The sequence below is a fragment of the Mus musculus genome, chromosome 7 (assembly GCF_000001635.26).
Source record: "Mus musculus strain C57BL/6J chromosome 7, GRCm38.p6 C57BL/6J".
NCBI classification, from domain to species: Eukaryota; Metazoa; Chordata; class Mammalia; order Rodentia; family Muridae; genus Mus; species Mus musculus.
In genome coordinates, this window is record NC_000073.6 from 128748502 (window position 1) to 128773544 (window position 25043).

A 25043-nucleotide genomic window follows, 5' to 3' on the forward strand; every position below is an offset into this window, starting at 1 on the left:
TCTGGATATGGTGGTGCACAGCTTTGTTTGATCCTAGCATTTAGGAAGAGGCAGGTGGACCTCTTGAGTTCAAAGCCATCCTGGTCTACAGAGTGAGTTCCAGGACAGCCAGGGCTACATAGTGAAGCTCTGTCTTGAAAAATAATTTTTTTTAAGATTGGCTTTTATTGTTCTGCCTGCCTCAGTCTGGAGAGGCTGCGACTGTAGGCATGTCTTCTGAATAGTTTGCATAGTTCAGAAAGACAGCCTTAGATACCATATTCTGATTGGAATTGTGTTTTGGGCATTATGGCCAAACCTGTGGAGTGGCATCCCTTCACTAATTTGGTATGTGAAGTATAACTGGGACAGCCTGGAAGCTGTGAAGGAGGATCACTGTGAGGTCACAGAGAGGCAGAGCTTTGGCAGTTCTCCAAGGGCAGGGACCACAGTGTGCCTGTTGTGCTGGGAGTGGCCCCACACAGCGGATGGACTGTAAGCCCTGCAGCAGTTGCAGATAAGCTTGACCAGAACAAGGCAAGGAAAGATTACAAGGGGGAGCTGGGAAGAGTGGGGTGAAGGTCTAGTTCATGGGAAAGCGATGCCTTGGGCATTACTTGACGTGGCACTGTTGAAGCAGAGAACATAGTAGTGAGGATGATGCTGGCCAAGGGGAAGTGAGGAGAAATGAGCCTAGAAAAATGAGATTGCTAGTGACTTGCCATTTTGTGATTCTTTTTAGCATTTTTTATTTATTTATTATGTGTTATATGTGGAGGATCCGAGAATACTTTGTGGGAATTGGTTTTCTCATCCTATCCTGTTGGTTCTGGGGCAGCCAGCTTTTCCTGCTGAGCCGTCTTGCCCGCCTGTGACCTGGTGTCCTGTATGTCTGAGCATGTAATTGTGACGGCTGCTTAAGGATTGCAGTAGTGGGTAACCTACGTTGTGGCAACACAGATCACACATGCTTGTTTGTAAGACCGCTTTCACACCTCTGCTTGTCTACAGAGCTAATGCCAGGACTTTAGCTTCTTATTGTAGAAATTAAATTACATGTTTACTTATATGGTAACATTTGAATTATATAAAATAAGTTCAAAATATAAAAAAAAAATAGTTACAAACTTATTTCATTAAAATACCCTTTATGTAACATGGACATTTACAAAACAAATTCTTATATAGAAAGTAAGAAGGGCACAAATGTTTTCTCTTTTCCTTTTTTTGGGTGGGGCTTACTTTGAGGGAGGGTTTCTCTGTGTAGCCCTGGCTGTCCTGGAGCTCTCATTGTAGACCAGGCTGGCCTCAAACTCACAGAGATCTGACTGCCTATACCTTCTGAGTGCTGGAATTTAAAGGCGTGTGCCACCATGTTTGGCTTGTTTTATAGCTTATTCAAATAAAATTTTTTAAGAGAAAAGTTTTGAAGGAAAAGTTTTACTTTTTTTTTTTTTTCCTGTTACACAGAAATACAAGTTAGAAGACCAAAGTAAGAGGTCTAATTGCTGGGTCTTTCTTGTAGAGCCTAAGAGGGTGGTGTTGCTTTTAAACCATTGCTCTCCTGTTCTGTTGCAGAAGACTCCACAGATGTTGGCGAGGAGGATAGTTTCCTTGGTCAGACTTCTACTCACACATCCACGCCACAGACATTCAGTTACTTCTCTCAGGTCTCAAGCAGTAGTGATCCCTTTGGGAACATTGGACAGTCACCCTTGACGACTTCAGCAATGTCAGCTGGACAGTCAGCACTTCCCAAGCCCCCAGCCACACTCGCTTTTACAACCGGCTCCCAAGATGCGCTGAGTGCGTTTCCACCGTCTGTTTCCAAGGCTCCTGGTGCTACCCCTCCCTCACAGATGGGCACCAGCACCTATTTGCCTTCTCAGCCAAGCAGTCTCCCTCCAAATTTTGGCAGCCCACCCCAGGGGATTCCTCAACAAGGACATAACCCATATCGCCACACTCCTGTCAGCAGCCGGGCAAACCCCTATATAACACCTCCACAGCTACAGCAGTGTCAGATGCCAGGCCACTCCTCCTACCCTCCGCCTTCTGGACCCCCTGTGCAGACATACCAAATGCCGCCTGGACCATTGCCACCGGTATGCGAATATCATACTGCTCTTCTCTCACCTCAGTGAAAAGTTTCAAAAAACTTTGTATGTTTTAAACAAAACATTTTGCGATTTCTTTTTCTGTCACGTGTATTGTTGTCAGTATGTTGTCTGTGTACCATGTGCATGCAATGCCCTTGGCAAGAAGGAGGCATTCGATCTCCTGGAACTGGAGTTACACATGTTAGCCACCATGTGGGTGCTAGGATTTAAACCTGGGTACTCTGGAAGAACAGTCAGTGTCCTTAATTGCTGAGCTCAGCTTTATGCATTTTAACATGCACATGAGAATAAAACATTTTTTAGCTTATTTTATTATATATATAATGTATATACATATGTATGCATTATATACACACACACACACACGCATATATTTATGTATTATATGTATGTGGGTGTTTTACCTGAATGTGTTTGTGTACACCATGTTGTGCCTAGTGTCCCAGGATGCCAGAAAAGGTGGTTATATTGTCTAGACCTGGAGTTAAAGGCTGTTGTAAGTTACCATCTGAGTTCTGGGAACTGAATCCAGGTTCTTTGCAAGTATGAGCAAGTGCTTTTACCCAGCGGGCCATTTCTCCAGCACCAGGACAAAATGTTTTTACAGAGGACTATGGTGTATAACTGGTCAAAACCAAGATGTTAAATGTGGTAGGTAGACACTCCCACTGAGCTGTACCCAGTCTCACCTTTTAATTTCAAGACAGGATCTTGCTAAATTGCTTTGTTTGACCTCAAACTCTTTCCTGCCTCAGCCCAAGTAATTGGTATTATGTGTATATGACACACAGGGTATTCTTTGTAAATTGCATGCTTTGGAGGCTAGCAAGATGGTGCAGAGTAAAGGCACGTGTCACCAAATCTGAGGCTCTGATTTATATTCCCAGGGCTCATACAATGCAAAGAGAGAACTGACCCTACAAATTGTCCCCTGACTGCCACACTTGCCTATGACATAGGCATGCCCACCCAAATAAGCAACCAAACCAATATATAAATATAAAATTTGTTCATATTCAAGTTTATAGCACCTATTTACTGGAGTAATAGTTGATTTTAATTGCCTAGGTACTCTCAGATAGTCCTGATATTAGTGTATAATATTAATAAATAAATGTTACTTTAGGACATGGGAGAAATGTGGCAGTGTAGACTTCCAGCGTCTCATCTTAATTATACTAGTTAGTGAAGATGCCCAATTACAGCGACTAAATAGATTGCTCCATTAAGTTTTTGTTAACTCACTCTGTAGATCAGGCTGGCTTTGAACTTACAGAAATCTGCCTACCTCTGCCTTCAGAGTGCTGCTGCGATTAAAGGCAGAAGCCACCACTGCCCTGGTCTCTACTAATTTTTTAATGTGTATGGAAATTCTTCTCTCTCTGTGTGTATGTGTTAGTTAGACTAACCTTTAAATATTTACATTCTTGGAAATGGAGGGGTTGGATCGAGAAATATGGGTGATCAAAAGATTTTAAAAATTATGGGACCTGTGCAGATCGTGTGCATGGAGCACAAGTTGAGAGTCCCAGCACTGAGAAGGAGAAGTGGGCACAGATTAGGGTCTACTCTTAACCAAGAGGCTGTTTGTGCATGATAGTGGCCGGGAGAGAGAAAGCGGTTGTCTTCCATGGAGTCACATGGTGTGTCTGCCACACTAAGGGCAGGCCTCATGCTCAGGAGGGGTTGGCCAACACAGAATGAACTCTGTTTTTGTGTTTGTGTGTGTGTGTGCTTTTTGTTTGTTTGTTTATTTGAGTTTTTGTTTTTGCTTTTAAGAGAGAAAAAGAGCAAGAAATTGAGTGAGTGGGAACCTGCGGGGAGGGATCAGGGGAAGGGAAAGGATATCAAACTATATTGAATGAAAAATTTAAAAATAAACTTATTAAACATTTCAAAATCATGGGAGACATTGGTGGGTGTCAGTTTGCCATCAGTGTGCAGAAGTCTAGTTTACTTTGCTGATTTGAAGTTCTAGTATACTAGTTATGATACAAATGGTTACCTGGAAAGACACGTAGGATAGCTAATACTGATACCAATTTGATTTTGAAGTGGTTACAGAATTTCTCTTGGACACATGTGACAATCTTAATTTCCTTCAGCTTCCCACAGCAATGCAGTCACCAGCACAGCAGCAAGTCCCTGCCAGACCCGCAGGACCCCTTGTACAGGGGCCATCTCCTTTTGTACTTCAGAACCAGTACGAACCTGTTCAGCCACACTGGTTTTATTGCAAGGAGGTAGAATATAAACAGCTATGGATGCCTTTCAGTGTGCTTGACTCTTTGAATCTTGAAGAGATCTATAATTCAGGTAAGTACCCATCTCGTTTGAGATAGAGAAAGAATGAAGGGTATTTATCTGTGGTCTTGTTTTCAACTGTCAGATTCCTTAATCTGTGCAGGTTTTCAGATCCTACTTTAAGATGGTAGTACTAATTAGTAAGTATATCCTGAGTTATTGAGCAAAGTATTCAGAGACGCAGTTAGTAATAGCTGGTCACAGTGATAGGCCTCCTCATCCCTGCACGGGCAGAGCTCTATGAGTTTAAAGCCTGCCTGTCTATGTGGTTAGACCCTGTCTCAGTAAAGCAAAACAAAACCAAAAAGTTGTTTTAAATCAGAGAGGTAGAGTCGTTACATAATCCTGGTTTTAGTTTTATTTCTCTTACTCATTTGGAGTTATGGGGTATGAAGTATTTCCTGTGGAACTCTGTTGTGTGGAAAAGTGTTCTGAGGTCAGAAGAGTTTTGGGAATAATTATTCTCATGTCTACCTCTGGAGAGAGATGCCACAGAGGTGTATGGTAAGGCTCTGAGTAGTCTTGCAATACAAATATGATTCTTTCTCTTGATATTATTTGATTGTGAAACTTCAGTATCAGCCAGGATTCTCTAGTGATGTACTTCACGGAACGTTTCGGGACACTGATGTTATTGCACTGTTTTACTTTTTAGATGGGGTCTCATTTAGCCCAGGGCTGGCTTCTAACTCACCAGGTAGCTATAATTATCCAGTAACTCCTGATCCTCCTGGCTCCATATCCCAAGTGCTGGGGTTACAGGTGGATGACGGTACATCTGCTGTGATATTACTACTTAAAAAAACTCAAACTATTTCAGTTGGCTCCTGATTGTGTTGTTAAAACTTGCCCTGGCTCTTTGTAGCAGCGCACTCCTGTGATGTCAGCACTCGAGAGGATGGGGCAGGAGGACTGCTGGGAGCTTGAGGGCAGCCTGGGCTAAAGAACGAGACTCTGCCTCAAAAGCAAGCAAGCAAATGAGTAAATGAATAAAAGTCATGATTTTGAGCAATACAGATTATCTTGTGTTTTCCAATAAGAAAAAAAGCTTAATTGTCTGTCTTTGAGTATTGACTAGTAGCGTCATGAACGTATTTTCCAGTGTGCCTGCTAACGTTAGAAGAAAATGTCCTCTCGGTTTCTAGTGCAGCCAGATCCTGAGAGTGTGGTTCTAGGCACGGATGGCGGACGCTACGATGTGTACCTTTATGACCGCATGAGGAAGTCTGTGTACTGGGAAGAGGAGCCAACTGAAGTGAGACGCTGTACTTGGTTTTACAAGGGGGACACAGACAGCAGATTTATTCCTTATACAGAGGAGTTCAGTGAAAAACTAGAGGTATGATATGGTTGTTTTATTTCTTTGTGTACAAGACAGGCTTCTGTGACAGCACTCACAGTGGAGATGGCTTTCCATACAGGGAAAGGCTGGTGGTTCAAACCTTTAATCCCAACACTGGAGAGGCAGAGGCAGACAAATCTACAGAGTTCCAAGACAGCCAGAGCTACACGGAGAAACCCTTGTCTTAAAAAACAAACAAACACACCACTGGGTGCTCTTACAGAGGGCTCAGGGTTGATTTTCAACACTCACACGCAGATAATAGCTATTGGTAACTCCAGTTACAGGGGCTCTAACACTCTCCTGACTTCCTAGGACACCAGGTGTGCACATGGTACACATACATACCGGCAGAACACTCACACATTAAAAAAAACAGTGACTCAGGAGTAGAGCTGAATACTGTGTTTGTATATGTACAGTCTCAGCATTAACGCCTGTCTCCTCCCCTCCACCCCAGAGCACTGTGGAAGTACTAGCCCCTGTACGCACAAATGCCGCTTTGTGTGGAGCTAGGGTGCTGTAGGTAGAATCATTTGAGATGAAGTCACTTGAGTAGGGTGGTCTCTAGCCCCCATGCAGCTAGTGTCATTATATACACCAAGACAGACTTGTTCAGAAAGACAGGCTGCTGTGCTTTGATAAAGGGAGAGGTGGGAGTCAGGCTTACAGCGCTGAATGGCCTTGATTGTAGCGGTAGTTAGGAGGGCGTGCTCTGTGTAGATTTCCTAGAATTGGTGTCCAGCTGTCACCTTGATTTTGGAGTGGTAGCCTCAAGAATTATGAGGCAATAAATAAATTTTACGTTGCTTGGCTTGTTCAGCCCTAAGAAACTGATGTACTGTCTAAACCTCCATTATTTTCCCCATGTAATGGATATATTAGGAGTGTGTGAGAGCAAACACTGGAGAATTGATGTCAGATAATCAGATGGCAGGACAGGATGGCAGCCAGTAAACCAGACCTTCCGTCACTGCTGTGCCTCCAGCGTAGTCCCAATGGCCCTCCACACTTGTCCCGGTGTGACTCAGATTGACTGCACCTCATTGCGTGTGTTCTGTCTCTGCAGGCCGAGTATAAAAAGGCTGTAAGCACAAATCAGTGGCACCGCAGACTGGAGTTTCCAAGTGGAGAGACTATCGTTATGCACAACCCAAAGGTAAGCTGCTTTCTAGGATGGTGGAAAATCATTCTGCTGTGTGTGTGGGAATGGTTCATTGTTAGTGGTTTTGGCAGTGATTTATTTACAATAAATGTGTTACTTTTTCACTCACTCACTCACTCACTCACTCACTCACTCATGCTCTGATGTCCTGGAACTCACTTTGCAGACCAGGGTCCACCTGCCTCTGCCTCAAAGGCCCAAACCACCCCACCTGGCAAGTAAATTATCAATCATGGAAACTCACCTTTGTTTCATAGATTGCCTGTTTGGGTGACACATTAACTGGTACTAAGTATTGTCTTAGAAGAAGAAGCTTAGTAAATTTTTCACTTGGTTTGATTGAGCCTTCTCTTTTACAAAGGGCTAGAGAAGATACTCGGGGTCTGCTCTCTGTTGAGCTCCTAGCTCTGCCCTTGATTATGAGAGCAATGGTGGGGAGACAATTTGAAAACCAATGTGCATATAGAAAATTAATAATCATCATAGTTTATTACTTTACTTTGTTTTGTAGGTGTTTTGTTTTGTTTCTGAGACAGAGTTTCTCTGTGTAGCCCTGGCTATTGTGGAACTCACTCTATAGACCAGGCTGGCCTTGAACTCCCAGATCTGCCTGCCTCTGCCTCCCGAGTGCTGGGATCAAAGGCGTGCCATTATCACTTGGGCTAGAATATACACTTGTTTATGTCCAAGAAAACTATTACAATGTAAAAAACGAAACAAAACTCAGTGTAGTATGTAATGCTTATTGATACTGAAATAAAAATAAATAGTATGCAAAGGTAACAAATGAGAATAGAAGCTTCTCCCTCACTGAATGCTGTGTTGCCCGCGTTTAATCCCAGCACTTGGAGGCTGAGAAAGTCAGAGCTCTGTGAATTTGAGGCCAGCCTGATCTACATAGTGAGTTCCAGACTAGCTAGGGCTACATAGTGAGACCCTGTCTCGAAAAACAAAACAAACAAAGAGGTGTTTTTTTAAATCAATTTTTGTCGCTGAAACCAAATTTGTAAGTTAATTGGGAATTTTGCCATTTAAAGTGTTTTTTTTTCTGTTTTTGTTTTTGTTTTTTTTTGGCTTAGATATGTTTATTATTTTTATTACTTTTTATTTTTTTATTTTTATTTTTTGGTTTTTCAAGACAGGTTTTCTCTGTGTAGCCCTGGCTGTCCTGGAACTCACTCTGTAGACCAGGCTGGTGGCCTCAAACTCAGAAATCCTCCTGCCTCTGCCTCCCAAGTGCTGAAATTAAAGGGGTGTGCACTGGCTGGCTTTAGATATGTTTATAAGACAAAGAATCTAACAGGTAACTTGTACAAAACTGGAATTTTACCTCAATTTAAAAAAAAATTTTATTAGATATTTTCTTCATTTACATTTTAAATGCTATCTCCAAAACCCCCTACACCCTCCCCCACCCTGCTCTCCAACCCACCCACTCCTGCTTCCTGGCACTGGCATTCCTCTGTACTGGGGCATATGATCTTTGCAAGACCAAGGGCCTCTCCTCACATTGATGGCTGACTAGGCCATCCTCTGCTACATGTACAACTAGAGAGACAGTTCCGGGGGGTACCGGTAGTTCATATTGCTTTTCCTCCTATAGGGTTGCAGACCCCTTCAGCTCCTTGGGTGCTTTCTCTAGCTCCTTCATTAGGGGCCCTGTGTTCCATCCAATAGATGACTGTGAGCATCCACTTCTGTATTTGAAAGGCACTGGCATAGCCTCACAAGAGAGCTATATCAGGGTCCTGCAGCAAAATCTTTCTGGTAAATGCAATAGTGTCTGGGTTTGGTGGTTGTTTACCTCAATTTTTAAATTCTTATATTTGCGCACACACACGCACACACACGCACACACACACACACACACACACACACACAACTTATAACCCCCTCCCATTCTTATAGTGCTGAGCATCTCAGGAAAAAAACTCAGTCTCTACTGCTTTTGATTTAGGTGTGTGCTTCCCAGCATAAGCATCTGAAGTAATGATAGGCTGTTTTGATGGTTAATGGTAGCAGGACCTCCACAGAGTTGGCTCGGGGAGCAGTTCTTCTTCATTTATAACATCTGTATTGGGAAGCGTAGGGCTTTTTATATTAAGCACATCACTTAGAAGCAGGTTTAGTGTGGTATATTTCTGTAGTCCAAGCACATGGGAGGCAGAGGCAGGACGATGGCTGTAGATTCTGGTCTAACTTTATCTAGAAGAGATCCCAGTCAATCTGGGGATGGGTGTTAAGACCCCATCTTGAGGACCAACTGAACCCCCCCCCCCCCCAAGATACTGCTTAACTTAAGTTGGGAAATGACTTTGCTAATGAGCCTGTGGTAATCTTGTGTCTTGAAGGTTATTGTCCAGTTCCAGCCTTCTTCAGTGCCAGATGAGTGGGGGACGACCCAAGACGGACAGACAAGGCCAAGAGTTGTAAAACGCGGGATTGACGACAGCCTCGATGAAATTCCTGATGGTGTGTTTAGTTTGCTTGAGAGAAAAGCCTGTTTGTGCTGCTCTGTCAGTGTCCTCCTTCACTGTGAGGAAAGATGCAGTTACCAGAACTACTTCAGCATGCTCAGAAGTCAGCCATATGCTGCCCACAGTTCTGTCTTTTTAAAGTATTGCTCCTTTTTAAGTTTTAGGTTAATTAATTAATTAAAATGTGTAGGAGTGTTTTGCCTGTATGTATGCATATATGCACCTGTGTGCTGGTCTGGTGCCAACAGAGATCAGAGAGGGATTCAGATCCCCTGGGTGTTAGGGTTGGTTGTGAGCCACCAAGTGGGTGCTGGGAACTAAACCTGTGGCCTCTGCCAGGACAAGCAGCACTTTGAACCACTGAGCTGTCAGTTCTACATTTCTTTTTGATTTGAAATAGGGTCTCACTATGTAGTCCTGGCAGTCCTGAAACTCAGAGATCTGCCTGCCCCTGCCGCCACCTCCCAAGTGTTAGGATTACATGTACCTCAGAACACAATTGTATTACTTTTATGTCTTTGTTTTTGGAATTCGGTTTAAAATACACAAACCAGATTCTATAATATATGTAATATGTGTATATGTGTTGTTACGACAAAGTGCTTTGCCAATTTTGGGGAATGTGGAGTTACAGCTTATTTATTTATTGATTAAATATTTATTTATTATATGTAAGTACACTGTAGCTATCTTCAGACATTCCAAAAGACGGCATCAGATCTCATTATGGATGGTTGTGAGCCACCATGCGGTTGCTGGGATTTGAACTCAGGGCCTTCGGTAGAGCAGTCAGTGCTCTTACCCGCTGAGCCATATCTCCAGCCCTGTAGGCTTTTTTTGTTGTTGTTTTTTTTGTTTTTGTTTTGTTTTGTTTGAGACAGGGTGTCTCTGTGTAGCCCTGGCTGTCCTAGAACTCGCTCTGTAGACCAGGCTGGCCTCGAACTCAGAAATCCGCCTGCCTCTGCCTCCCAGGTGCTGGGATTAAAGGCGTGTGCCACCACTGCATGGCCCAGCCCTGTAGTTTTAAAAGGTTTACTTACGTATTTTATGTACATAGATGCTTTGTATGTCTGTACACATCAGAAGAGGCATCAGATCTTATTACAGATCAGATGGTTGTGACTCGCCACGTGCATGTTAGGAATTGAATTTAGGATTTAGACAAGAAGCCCCTGGGGTTGTGTTTGTAAACCATGCTTGGCTGTATTACTCTTGTAGGAGCTGGCAAGCTTGTTTACGAGACAGGAAGTATTTCAGACTCAGTAGCTGTGCTAGTTTGATCTGTATTGCTGTAATAAGTATCATGACCAAAAACCACTAGAAAGGAAAGGTTTATTTTATCTGACAGTTTACAGTCCGTCAATGATAGATGTCAGGGTAAGAACTTGGAAGCAGAAATTATGGAAGATGCTGCTTCCTGGCCAACTCTCTGGCATGTGCTTAGCCAGCTTTCTTATGTACCCAGGACTGCCTCTTGTGTATGTGTTTCTATAAAACATTTTGTAAAGATAGGCGGTGATCAGGATTTGGCTCCTGGGTCTTAGTTGGCAATCCTGTGCAATAGTGTATACTTAGTTTTTCCTATTAAATCTTTATACCTTTTATTTTGAGATAGGGTCTCATGTAGTCCAAGTGAGTCTTAAACTGTGCAGCCAAGGCTGACTTTGAACTCCTAATCCATATGCCTCTGTCTCCCAAGCGCTGAGACTGTACTCATGAACCATTATGCCCTATGGTTTTTAGAGGGTTGTTTTATTTATTTACATTTATTTTGATAGAGGCCCTCACTATGAAGCACTGACTGGCTTAGAACTTGCTATTTAGAACAGATGTGCTTTAATTACAGAGCTCTTCCTGCTTTAGCTTCCTAAGTGATGTGGTTATTCTAGGAGCTACCAAACTTGGCTTTTTGAAAAATTTATTACTATTTTTTCACTCATGTATGTGTGCAAATGCTTGAGGAAGCCGGAAGAAGGTATCCTATCTTCCGAAAGTGGGAGGGAGGTATAGGCAGTCGTGACCACGTGACATCGGTGCTGGAAACTGAACTTAGGTCCTCTAGGAGGAGGAGTAAATGCTCTAACTTCTGACTCATCTGTCCAGTAACCCTGCCCCCAATCTTTTTGAGACAGTCTTTACTAAGTAGTCAAGGTTGGCCTAAAACAGCAATTCTTCTGTCTCAGCATCCCAAGAGCTTGGGTCACAGATGTATATACTTCCACATTTGGTTTTCCTCTTTTGTGCCACTGAAGAACAAGTTTTATTTTGATACTAGACATTTCATTGTCTAATAAGATAAAATAAATAGGTGTTATGAGATCTGGATGAAATAGTGTAGGAAAATAGATTGAACTTTGAGATATTTCTTGTATTACTACTATTATTATGAAAAGACACCAATGGGGCTGGAGAGGTGGCTCAATGGTACTGACTGCTCTTCCAGAGGTCCTGAGTTCAATTCCCAGTAACCACATGGTGACTCACAACCATCTGTAATGAGATCAAATGTCCTCTTCTGGTATGTTTGAAGACAGCAACAGTGTACCCATATACATGAAAAGACACCAAGACCAAGGCAACTCTTAGAAAAGGAAGCATTTAATTGGGGGCTTGCTTTCAATTTCCATCATCATCATGGAGGGAAACATGGCAGTAAGGCAGGCATGGGGCTGAAGAACTAGCTGAGAGCTTTAGATCCTGTTTTGAAGGCAGAGAGAGTGACTGGGCCTGGTATATGCTTTTGAAATATCAAAGCCGACTCCATGACATAACCCCTCTAAGGCCACACCTTGAGTCCTTCCTAAACAGTTCCACTCCCTAGTGACTAAGCATTCATATATAAGCCTATGGTGGCCATTCTTACTCAACCATACTTCTAGAGTTTTTTGTTTTGTTTTGAGACAGGATTACAGTGTATAGTTCTGAATGGCTTGGAACTTGCTTTGTAGACCATGCTAGCCTCCAGCTCACAGAGATCTACCTGCCTCTGCCTTAGAGTGATGGTACTGAAGGTTCTAGGACCATGGCTGGCCATCGTAGAATGTTTTGAATTAAGGGGAAGGACTTTAGGAACAAAGACTTTAGAATTTTATATTGTCAGATTGCTTGTCCATGTCAGGCTTAGTGTTCTATGGCGGGTGTTTGATTTTGTTTGTTTTTTTTTGTGTAGGGGATTGAGCTTAGGGCCATGTTCACGTACACACTTTACACTATGGAGCTACAGTTTCATTGCAGTCCTGTGGAGTTCTGAAAACAACCCTATGTTATGGAGAGTCAGTATGAGTGTGAAGAACTGATGTTTCCTTGACTTCTCCATCTAATGTACCACTATTTGCCAAACTAGACAAAGTATCCTAATTTGATACAGGGTAATGAGAGATATTTGCTTGGGAGGGTAATGGATTTCTTTGGCTAGTTTATGATAAAAAGGATATCAAGAATTTAGCAATTTAGTTAACAACACCAAATGCTAAGCTTTGTGTATGTTTGTGTTTTATGCTGATAATGTGTTTGTTTGTTTTTACCAGGGGAGATGCCTCAGGTTGACCACTTGGTGTTCATGGTGCACGGCATCGGGCCCGTGTGTGACCTGCGCTTTAGAAGTATTATCGAATGTGGTAGGTGCAAGCCCATTCTCCTTTGTAGACGACTCCAAGTCCAGTGCTGATAGAGGGCTCTGTAGTATTCACTTTTATGATGGTTCCTAGCTGTGTACTTGTGGCCAGGGGCTGTAAGTGGAGATTTCTGTGTTCAGTAGGAAGTATTAATCTGTGTTTGATCTGCTCTTATTGCATAAAATCCTGGATTCTGAAGAATTAGAAGGTATCATGGTAATAATTTCACCATTTTAGCCAACAGCCACCTGGCTGAGCCCCTGCAGCAGCATATAGCTCCTGTGTGCTGAGCTGCTGCATAGGGAGTCCTCCCAGAGGCTGTTTAAGGACCAGAGAATATTAAAGGCTTTTGTCTGAAATAACATCTGTGCTTTATCATCGGCCTCACAGATACACCTTTGTGTGGATGTGTCACTGTTCCCTCCAGTGTTAGGAGAGGAAAGGCCTTGGCTGAGTTAAGTGTACAGTTAAGTGAGTTAAGTTACAGTTGGTTGGTCCTGGAACCTGGTGCTGAGGAGGGAGTTTGAGGTAGTTAAACCAATTTTTTTTTAGGCCTTAAATACAATGAAAGTTAGCTGAGCAGTCAGGTGTTCATTTACTATTTTGTCATCATTTTTTAATCATACAGCTTTATCTTCTTAATAATGCCAGCCCGGCAGTGGTGGCACACACTTTTAATCCTAGCAATTTGGGAGGCAGAGGTAGGAAGATTTCTGAGTTTGAGGCCAGCCTGGTCTACAGAATGGATTCCAGGACAGCCAGGGCTACACAGAGAAACCCTGTCTCGAAAAACAAAACAAAACAACAGCAACAAAAAATGCCAGTAATTTTAGTTAATTAATTAGCTACAAAGCTAAGATAATTTACTCTTTAATTTTTTTTTTAAGTGGATGATTTTAGGGTGGTTTCTCTCAAGTTGCTGCAGACACACTTCAAGAAGTCTGTAGATGAAGGGAAAGTCAGCAGAGTGGAGTTCCTGCCAGTTCACTGGCACAGCGCCTTGGGTGGGCATGCCACGGGTGTTGACAGGTTTGTGGATTTTGATAACTTGTTTTTCTTTTCTTTTCTTTTTTTTTTTTTTAAAGATTTATTTATTATTATATGTAAGTACACTGTAGCTGTCTTCAGACACACCAGAAGAGGGAGTCAGATCTTGTTACGGATGGTTGTGAGCCACCATGTGGTTGCTGGGATTTGAACTCTGGACCTTCAGAAGAGCAGTCGGGTGCTCTTACCCACTGAGCCATCTCGCCAGCGATAACTTGTTTTTCATAGTAGCTAAAATTAGAGGCAAATTTAAATTATAATACAAAATGGCTTCTTCCAACATGAGCAAATCACAGCCTGTTACTATTTGGCTGTTCTCTGTGTGTATCTGTGTTTATTCCTATTGTAAATATTTAAGGATCTAGGAAATTTTAGACAGTTTGTTTTGGATGCTGGAAATTGAATTCAGATTCCCAGATGTGATGAGTACACCCTAGCTCTCTCCGAAGCTGGCTTTAAAACACCTGATCTGTTGTGGGTCAGGAGGGGCCTGCTGTGGGTCAGGAGGGGTCTGCTGAGAATGCTCTAGGATGCTCAGTAATATCATCCTTGTCTAGTTTACAGTCAGTCAGATCTTCTCCATGTGATAGCAAATGTGTTCAGATTATGGCAAATTCCCCCATGGGGTGAAAATTACCCCTCTTTGGGACTTACATTTTTAGTTTCTTGGTGGGCATACATAAAACTGTTAAACTGCAGGCCATTTATCAATGCCACTGAATGTTGACTGTATTTACTAGGCACTGTGGCAGAACTTCCCCCTTCAGTTTTGAACGCACCCATTTGAAAACCACAGGTCCAGACAGTATTTATGCTGCCACACAATGCTAATAGCATGTTCCTAGCTATTGACACTGTGATGTGATGGGGCCCGTGCTTTCATAAAGCTAACCCTGCAGACAGCGTTCTGGCCACATTGTGCTGTGCTGTGAGGTGCTTGCTTCCTCTCTGAATGCTCACAAGCTGCCCTTAGAGGATTTTTGTTTCTGGTAACTCCTTTCATATTCTAAGTGTGACGGCCTCTTGTCTCTGCCAGCCAGTTTTGCCAGGCATCCAGATTTTTAGTCAAAAGAAGAATGGGACAGTAGACTTGTCTATTTAAAGATGGACGTCTTCACTTCTGCTGTATTTTACGTCGCAGCCTATTGTAGAATTCTGAAATTCAGAGTGTAGTAGGCACAGATCACTTTATTATTTTATCTTAACCATTTATGACTTATTCTACCAACAGAATCAGCTCATAGCTAGCCTGTGACATCTACAGGTTGATTGTACGATTAATGTATAATCTATACCTTGTACACTTTTATTTTTAATAAATAAAATTTTAAACTGTTAATTCAGAGTTGAAAGTACATACTGACAGTAACTTTTTTTCCTTTTAAAAACAGGAACATCAAGAAAATTACCTTGCCAAGTATCGGTCGGTTCCGTCACTTTACCAATGAGACTCTGCTAGATGTTTTATTTTACAACAGCCCTACCTACTGCCAGGCAATTGTGGAAAAGGTGGAAGTGGAGATAAATCGGCTACATTCACTCTTTATGAGTCGGAACCCAAACTTCAAAGGAAAGGTCTCCGTTGCTGGTCACAGTTTAGGTAAAGCTGCCCCGCAGTCTCTGATGCACAGTTTGGGTTGTTCAGATGTGGAGCTTTGTGTCGTGTAAAAACTTGGAAAGCTCAGGTTTGTGAACAGAGGACAGTGTTTGCAGTTGAGACTGCCTTTGCTCTTCAAATCCAGTAGCAGAGGAAGGCTGTGCGTTTTTGTTGTTGCTGTTTTAAGATTTGTATTTTACTTATGTGTGTAGGTTTGAGTCTGGTGAATGTGTGCCGGGTGAATGTGGGTGCCCTTGGAGGTCAGAAGAGGATAGCTTGTCCCTGGAGCTGGAGTTGCAGGTGCTTGTAAAGTGTTGGATATGGGTGCTAGGAACCGAGCTTAGGCCTCTGGAAGAACAGGATGCACTCAGCCCCTGAGCCATCTCTCTAGCTGGTAGGCTGTGTGTGGGTTTTTTGTCATTAGATGAAATAGGAATATTGTTGCTCTTTAAAAAAATGTGTAGGTAAAGCTGTCCCATGTAATGTGAATTTGCTTCTTTGGTTTGTTCAGAAGTTTTTTGTGTTTTTCTGGCTGCAAAACTTGTGTATATAAGATTCACACGTGTACATGCATGGCCGTGTGTCCTAGGGCGTGCGCACCGACTTTGTGGAAGTCGAAGGGCAACTTGTAGGGTCAGTTTTCTTCCACCGTTACATTGTACCTTAGTTTGGTTCCTATTGCTTTGATAAACACTATGATTGAAAGCAGTGTGGGTAGAAGAGGGCTCATTTCAGTGTACAGTTATAGTCCATCATGAAGGGAAGTCAGGGCAGGACTTCCTGAGTACAGAAGAGCTTGGAACAGGAACTGAAGCAGGGGCCATGGAGGAATGCTTCTTACCGGCTTGTTCTCCCTGGCTTGCCAGTGCACTCAGCATTACCTGCCCAGAGATAGCACTGCCCGTGAAGGTGTGGGCCTTTCCGCATGGCTCCTTACCTGACTGGTAGGGGTGTTTTCTCAGCTGAGGGTTCCTGCTTGCTGATGACTCTAGCTCCTGGCTAGTTGACAGAAACCTAAGAGCCAACACATGGGCTCTGGAGAGGCAACTCAGGTTGCTAAGTCTGCATGGCAAATGCCTTTACTGGCTGTGCCATCCTTTGACTATGATTATGAGATTTTAATCAGTTTATCTTTGTATGACTTCTGTCAGAGACTGAAAAAAAGCAGAAGAATTTATTTAGTGCTGAAAAAATACTTGGGTTAACTTTGTTATAAAGCACAATATCTTTTTCTTAGGTTCTTTGATACTGTTTGACATATTGTCTAATCAAAGGGATATGTGTGTCTCTAAGTCTCCGGGATCTGTGGCTGTTTCTAATGGAGTTATAAAGCATTCACAGTTTCAGGAAAAGCTGGTAAGTTTGTAGTTACCCTGTTGACACTGAGAGGTAGAGCTGGAGCTGAGCTCTTCTCCCAAACCTGTACTGTTTCCTGTAACAGTTTCCAGTTGTCAGGACTCATGGAGGCTCAGCGGTACAGTGGAAGAACTGAATCACTCTCCAATACTTTTAACATGAAGGGGTATTATATTTTGTCAAATGCTTTTTCTGCATCTAAGGAGATGATTATGTGATTTTTTTTTTCTTTGAGTTTGTTTATGTAGTGGATTACATGAATAGATTTTCATATATTAAACCAATCTTACTCGCCTGTGATCCTGGCTGAGGTGGGAGGGTGATGGGTTCAAAGCCAGCCTGGGCAACACAGAAGATGCGATCTCTACAACTAGGAGTTTCCCATTCTTTTTCCTTATGGATTATAAAGTAAACGTGAAGGCTTAGGATTTCTAAAAGTAAATTGTTATAGGAAATGGGAACATGAATAATTTACTAAATGTATATATTTTAAAATCCAGGTGAAAGATGGCAGAGTGCTAAAACTAGTTCATTTGTAGAGCAAAATTATTTCATATTTTATGTAGAATTTTTGTGAGAATGTTGTGTGAACTTTGCATTGTCTTCTCCCCCTTTGTATTAAGATATCTGAAGAGTCAAAGCTGATGTCAGATGAATCATGTGACCTTGATGTTGAGGATGAAGAACCCCTAACTTTGCATGGAACCCTGGAAGCACTCAGCCTGTTTGACTACATTAGCACTTTTGAAAAGGAGAAGATTGATATGGAGTCTCTGGTATTGATAATAGCCTGATTTATTTTGTTTAAAGTTATTCTTCCTTTGTGTAAACTTGAAAATTGAAGAAAGATTTAAGCATTTTAATATCAAATTTTATTCCAAATAAGCCCAAAACTTAAACGTTTAAAAAAAAAATAGGAAAAAAAGGGGGCTGGGGCAAGAGAGATGGCTCTGTGGTTAAGAATACCTGCTGCTCTTGTAGAGGACTGGGGTTTGGTTTCTAGCATTCCACATTGTAGCTCATAATTATCTGTAATTCCAATTCCAGGATCAAGTGCCCTCTTCTGGTGGTTCGGGGCATCAGCACACACTTGGAACATGGACACATACACCCACATATCCACACACACACACCCAGGAGTCCATACATAAACATAAAAAAATAGCTTTTTTAAAATTGGAGGGGAAAGATGTGTGAAGCTTTTTTTTAGACAAAACCCAGTGCCATATGTGGACAAGAATTTCAATGTAGTGTACAGTATGACAATACCTAATGGCCAGAGATAGATTAGGAAAAGCACCTGGACACAGACAGAAGGGGCTTTTATAGTCAGAGCTTATACTGAACTAGTGATAAGCAGCAGGCACACAGGCAGTGCAAACAAGAGCATGACTTATAGGAAAGAATGTAGCAGGTGGCCTCAATGCCTTGGAACAAGTCCAGAATGCCTGGGAATGCTACAGGGATGTTCACTGAACACTGGTTTAGCACTGTGGGACCTTAGCAGCCACAGTGCAAACAGACAGGATGTTGGTGGATTCATTTGTGCAGCCCTGCTATAGAACTCTGCAGCAGGTGAATGACATATGACATATGGATCGTGATCTGTTAGCTTGAGGTCAACACACACACACACATTGAAGAGGATGTCATTATTGTATGCACCTGAGGGATTTCTGCAGAGGGCAGATTGTTAACAGTTGTCCCTGAAAGAATTGGATGGTTGGGACCAGAATGGACAGGAAAGATTTGAGGGGAGAGATTAATTTTATGTTTGACAGTATAGCTTCAGAATTTTGCATGACATAAACATGTTTTCTATTAGAAATAATAGAATTTTTAACGGAGAGGCTAATTAACATGTTTGTGTGGTGCCTGATACTGAAGTCAGGGCCTCACACGTGCTCTACAGGAAACTGAGACAGACGTGGGAAAGGTTTATTTATGGCTTAAAACAAAAGCCCAAGCTTCTTGCAGTTGATTCTTTTAATATTTTTGTGTCCCACTTTGAGCTCATCAGTTTCTAGATTGATTAATTCATGTGTTCTTCGCTTCCCTTTAAAGCTTATGTGCACAGTTGATGACCTGAAGGAGATGGGGATACCCCTCGGGCCTAGAAAGAAGATAGCCAATTTTGTAAAACTTAAAGCAGCCAAACTGGTAAGGTTCATTTCTACCCTCAAGATAAATTAACACATTTTGTAACCTGACCTTTGTGGTGTGTGTGTGTGTGTGTGTGTGTGTGTTCTAAGGCAAGGTTTTATGCTATAGCCCATGCTACCCTAGAACTCACTTCATAGCATGATCTTTTTGCTTCAGCCTCCTGAGCCTCTTGGAATTACAGGTGTGAGGCACTGTGCCTGGCTCCCATTTTTATTTTAGAAGCTTGCAATACCGTTTGGTTAGGCAACTATTTTATACAATAACGGAAGCCCAGACTCCAGAATCAGCTGGGCTGGATTGTATTTGCATGCACTAGCCGAATAACTTGGTGTTCCTGGGACAGAGGACTTTTCATTTTTATTAATTTATGTAAAAAATCTTTAAGAGATTTATTTTATGTGTATGGGAGTTTTGTCTGCGTGTGTGTATACATGTACACTGTATGCATGCCTGATGTTCATAGAGGTCAGAAGAGGGTGTCGAGGCCTTGGAACTGGAATTACAGATGGTTGTGAATGACCGTGTGGTTCCTGGGAATTAAACCAGAAAGTTCTGCAAGAACAAGTGTTCTTCTTTATTGCTAATCCCCATCTCTAGCTTTCCCTTTAAAACTGATATTTGATGATTTCCAGGTGCCAAAACTTGTGAGATTCTTGATGAATTAATGAGAGGCCCTAATTCGAAGGGAAGCTACTTATTAATAGCACATTCATGAGCACTGACTTGATTTCTTTGATCCTTGATTTTTTTTTCCCATCACTAAAATGTGGCCCACATGCTGGCAAGATTGCTAAGCAAATAAAGGCATCTGTCAGCAAGCCTTACTTCCTGAGTTTGATGTCACAAGCTCTTCTCTGACCTCCGTGTGCATGCTGTGGCCTGCGCATAGCCAGTGCTCTTTCTCACAGTGCACACACACAGATGATGAGGTGGAAAATAGGAGCAGGTAAGATGGTTAGAACGAGTATGAGAGAATGTACATGACCTGGTGTTAGCCCGCCATGTTACAGTTTAGCACACGGTCTTCTATTTGAGATGGTCCCATGTGTCCTCGGCTGGCCTGGGACTCACTGTGTAGCTGAGGAGGACCTTGGCTTCTGACCTTCCTGAAGTCACCTTGCCAGTGCTGGGATTCCGATCATGTCTGTCTGACCATGCCTGGTTTAATGCATTTCTGGGGATCAAACCTAGGGCTCTGTGCGTGCTAGACAAGTAGTCTGCCACCTGAGTTACATTCTATAGTTTTTAAAAAATTAAAATTTAAAATATATTTCATAAGTCACATAAAATTTCATAAACTTGTATTTTCTGTAATGAGTAAACTTTTAAATATGCTCTATTCTGCTTTTATTTATTTTTTATTTATTTTATTTATATTATTTATATTATATGAGTACATTGTCGCTATTTCCAAACACATCAGAAGAGGGCATTGGATCCCATTACAGATGGTTGTATTTCACCATGTGGTTGCTGGGAATTGAACTCAGGACCTCTGGAAGAGCAGCCAGTGCTCTTAACTACTGAGCCATCTCTCCAATCTCTCTTTTCTGCTTTTAAAAATGATTATTTTCTGTCTTTTGCTGGGCCTTGCAAATTTTAAAGTTGAGACTAATTATCAGCTATCTTGTTTCCCCCTGTACATTAAATTACATTTAAAAAAATAATTTATTTAGTGTATATGAATACACTGTAGCTATCTTCAGGCACACCAGATGAGGGCACTACAAATGGTTGTGAGCCACCATGTGGTTGCTGGGAATTAAACTCAGGACTTCTGGAAGAGCAGTCAGTGCTCTTAACTGCTGAGCCATCTCTCCAGCCTTGAATTGCATTTTTACTTTGATATCAGTAAGTCCCATGGTTCAGTATCTGAAGGAACATGGCTAGAGAACCTGCGCAGGCCAGGGGAGTAACACCAGAGTTCAGTTGGTACAGTTCTCATAGCAAGAGGGCAGAGCTCGAGGCTGCGGGGAGAAATGTCAAAAGCAGTGATTGGAGTTTTTCAGTTGCCAAGAAAGATGATAGTGGTGTGAATTTGGGATGGAAAGAGAACTACTCAAGACGTTTTAAAGAAAGCAGACTGTGTTTGAGTAAGTGTTGAGAAACGCTACTAGACTATGAGGTGTCTTTCCCTTTCCCTGTGTGGTAAATATAAGTCATTCTCGAATTCCAGTTCACAGACAGCTTCCTCCTCTTACCTGGGTTACCTAGAGAGAGGGTAATCTCCACTCGCAGTCTTATCCAGAAGACAGAATGATCTACTAGTGCTCTGATGAGCATGTTGGCCCAACACAGACCGTTTGAGGAGTATGCTGTGGTGCTTCTGTGCGTAGGCCCAGTTGGTTCTCCACACACAGCAGTGAGGCCAGGCCCAGGGCAAGACAGACGAGGGCTGAGGAGTGAAGTCTTCAGAGTCTTTGCTTCAGAGTCTTTTGACATTTCTCCCCGCAGCCTCGAGCTCTGCCCTCTTGCTATAAGAACTGTACCAACTGAACTCTGGTGTTACTCCCCTGGCCTGCGCAGGTTCTCTAGCCACGTTCCTCAGCTTTTTTCTGCAATAAAAGATTAAAAAGTAGAAAAGTTCTTTGAAAAACTCTCAGAACATGGATAATGATCTATAGTACAATCTCACTTTTTAAATTCAAATGTAACTGCTTTCAGATGAACCATGAGACTTTGCCAGGCACTCTTTGCATTGATTGGTTGGCATTGTTCACAGGTGAATTGTTAACAGATGAAGATAATACTGTTTTAGTGGCTTTCTATCACTGAAAAAAATGGGACTAAAAGTAGCCAATGTGGTTTTTTTTTTTTTTTTTTTTTTTTTGCAAGGATATCAAATATTCATGGTCTGGGTTCTTTCTCCTCTGTAAACCGTCTTTGTCATTTTCATTTGATAAAGAGTGGTTTGCAGGATTGGGGATATTACCAGAGCATGATTTCTTTCTTTTAAAATTTGATGTGCATTGGTGTTTTTTGTCCAAATGTGTCTCTGTGAGGTTGTCAGATCACCTGGAAATGGAATTACACAGTTCTAAGCTGCCATGTAGGTACTGAGAATTGAACCTGAGTTCTCTGGAAGAGCAGCGAGTGCTCTTTAACCAATGAGCCATCTCTTCAGCCCCAGTGCATGATTTCTTTAGGTAGCTCATTTAGAATATTGAACTCTCTGAATGGAGTAAAAGGTAATGCTGAGCGAGAAAGTAAATAGTAGCTGGAAGGATTCGTAGAGGTTTTGATTTTAGGTTTCAGATTGTGCTACAGACAAAGGGTGAGATAATGAGGCTGTCCAGCATCCCAGTGGTGGAATGAGCTGCCGTGCTGCTGACCGAGCTGTCTTTGACGTTATTGTCCTCCATGTTAACTGGTTGGACTGCTTTCCTATTTTGTTAGTATTTTGGAGTTAATCAATAGAAAAGAACATCTGGTCAGCTGTTTAATGTAGCTGCTGTTAAACAGAGACTAACCTAACCCTTCCCAGCCTAGGGAGCAAGGGGCTCTGACGTGGATAGAGGTCCACTTTGATAAGTGTGCACCTTGTGACACGAGGTGCAGTCAGGGAGTATTTACCAACCACTGCAAACAGGCTTGTCTTACCAGCATTAGCATCTTTTTATATATTTGCCCCATAGTTTTTGCTGTTTGCTTTGTGGAAATACTTAGCTCTTGAAGTGTTGTGGGCCCAGCTAAGCACCTAAAGAAAGAAACAGAGTGTCTGTCTGTCTTTCTCTCTCTCTCTCTCTCTAAGTCTGCCACTGCTTCATGCTGGCTCTTCCCTCTCAGTGAGTGCCTTGGGAGTAAAGTTGTTACAAAACTGTTTTTGCCTAGATCATGTAGGTAGAGTCAGTAGAGAATTTAGTTTTGTGTTCACCCTCCTATACTTAATTTTGAGATTTATGTTAGATTGAATATTAGCTGTTTTACTGTACTTTGTCTTTTGTAATCTTTATTTTTCTAAGAATTGTACAGTTTATTATAGCTATCACAGCATGTCTTTCCTGATGATAGTATGTGTCTCTAAAAAAGTGTACTTTTTCTGAGAGTCTGGAGAGTTTGTTCAGCAGCTAACGGAACTTGCTGCTCTTGTAGAAGGAGGTAGGCTAGGTTCTCGGCACCTGCATGGTGGCTGCAACTTGCCTTCACTCCAGCTCCAAGGGATGCAGTGCCCTTTCAGGCCTTTGTGGTAACCAACATACACTCGGCACCCATTCCTACAGCAGTGTATGTACAGATACAGATAAGTAAAAGTGACCTGGCTGTCCTAGAACTCAGAAATCCACCTGCCTCTGTCTCCCAAGTGTGTGATGAAGGGTGTTCGCCACTATGCCCAACTCAAAAAAATAAATATTTTTTAAAAGTACCTTTTCCTAGTAATCCCATTATTACTACTATGCCGAAATCAGTAAGAATTCCTTAGTTGCATGGCAGTGTATCTTGTGATAGCTAAGAACTGACTTTTCCTCAGGATCATCTTATACTGTTGTGGTGTTTCATAGGAGCAGAAAAAAGCAGCAGCAGAAAAGAAGGCAGCGCTGGCTGCTTTGACAAAAGGACAAGACGAGAGTGCTCCAAAAACTAAGGAAATGGCTTCTCCATCTTCAGAATCAAACGAGTCCAAGAGGAAGCTCTCAGTTGGGGCTTACGTGTCTTCTGTACGGGTTGATTATGAATCTTTTGAAGTTGGCACAGGACAGGTGAGTTTCTTAATGAGGCTTTTTTCCATCTTAGGTTGGAAATGCACATTTATCATTTGGTCTGCTTCTGTGTTTGGAAATAGCTATATAGAATGCATTTGGAGCTGCACACAGAAAACTGGTCTTAGTAAACATTTTATGCTCTTTGGTAATGCTCACGAGATGGCATGTATTCAGAGCATGCTATGTAAGCTCTGTAACTGTCTTTAGTCTTTCCATTGTTAGTAATTTATAGCACCAAGTCTCATAACTGGTAACAGCCCAAAGGGCTGGAGTTATAAAGTCATGGTCAGAACATGCACATTTCTTTGAGGAATTGGCGTTCTCTACCACTACTTGTAGTTTGTGTGTGAGGAGTTCCTATAAAGAGTGAACAAGCCATTGACAACACTACGTTTAATAAAATTATCCAGTATACTTGTATTCAGTTGACTAGAGTATGGAAACACTCTGGGATGATGTCACTTACAGTATATTTACTGTTGTTCACATGGGACTTGTTAGTCTAAGAGTTGATTGTATTAAAAAGCACAGCTTGGAACTTGGTGCTTGATCTGGCCTCTTCACGCTTTTAAGTCCAGCTCCTTCCTAAGATTCTATTTTTTAGGGCTGGAGAGGTGACTCAGTGGGAAAGGTGCTTGTCATGGAAGCAGGAAGAGCTTCGTTCAACTGTCCAGACCCTGTGTAAAGATGGCTGTGGTGGGGCACTTCTGGAATCCCAGTGCTCCTAAGGGGAACAAAGAGGTGGAGACAGGAGAACCCCTAGAAAGTTATAGGAGAGCTAGCCTGGCGTATGCAAATACAAACAAATAAGGAGGGAGGAGAGGATTACCTCAAGCACCTGCCCAAACTTATACACACATAAACACACAGGTTATAGATTTTTAAATTTATTATTGCATATAGTTTTTAATTTTGTGTTTGTGCTGGCATACCATGACACTCAATATGGAGGTCAATGGACAACCTATGAGACTTAGTTCCCTCTTACTAAATGTGACAGGGACTCAAACTTAGGCCCTTAGGTTTAGTAGCAAACACCTTTACTCTTGCTGAGCTATCTTTCTTGCTAACCTCAAATTGTATTAAAATGTCTTACTTTTGTTGCCAGGTATGGCATGCTTTTAGAAGGTTCTGAGTTCAAGGCCAGCCTGGTTCACACAGTAAGTTCCAGGCCAGCCA

General features: G+C 42.1%; 1 protein-coding gene across 3 annotated transcripts in view; it reads left to right on the forward strand.

Annotated features, from left to right (window-relative positions):
* The window catches only part of Sec23ip (Sec23 interacting protein), a 39975-nt gene that overhangs the window by 3640 nt on the left and 11292 nt on the right, over positions 1–25043 (forward strand). For 2 of the 3 annotated variants that reach the window (XM_006507519.4, NM_001029982.2), the window contains exons 2-13: positions 1558–2084; positions 4205–4415; positions 5549–5742; positions 6815–6904; positions 9262–9382; positions 12915–13004; positions 13889–14030; positions 15440–15648; positions 16883–17001; positions 17625–17777; positions 19066–19161; positions 23664–23861. In XM_006507519.4, the coding sequence (XP_006507582.1) occupies positions 1558–2084; positions 4205–4415; positions 5549–5742; positions 6815–6904; positions 9262–9382; positions 12915–13004; positions 13889–14030; positions 15440–15648; positions 16883–17001; positions 17625–17777; positions 19066–19161; positions 23664–23861 (2150 nt within the window). The remainder of the gene's footprint in view (positions 1–1557; positions 2085–4204; positions 4416–5548; positions 5743–6814; positions 6905–9261; positions 9383–12914; positions 13005–13888; positions 14031–15439; positions 15649–16882; positions 17002–17624; positions 17778–19065; positions 19162–23663; positions 23862–25043) is intronic. The other variant, XM_006507521.2, reaches the window with a different exon arrangement.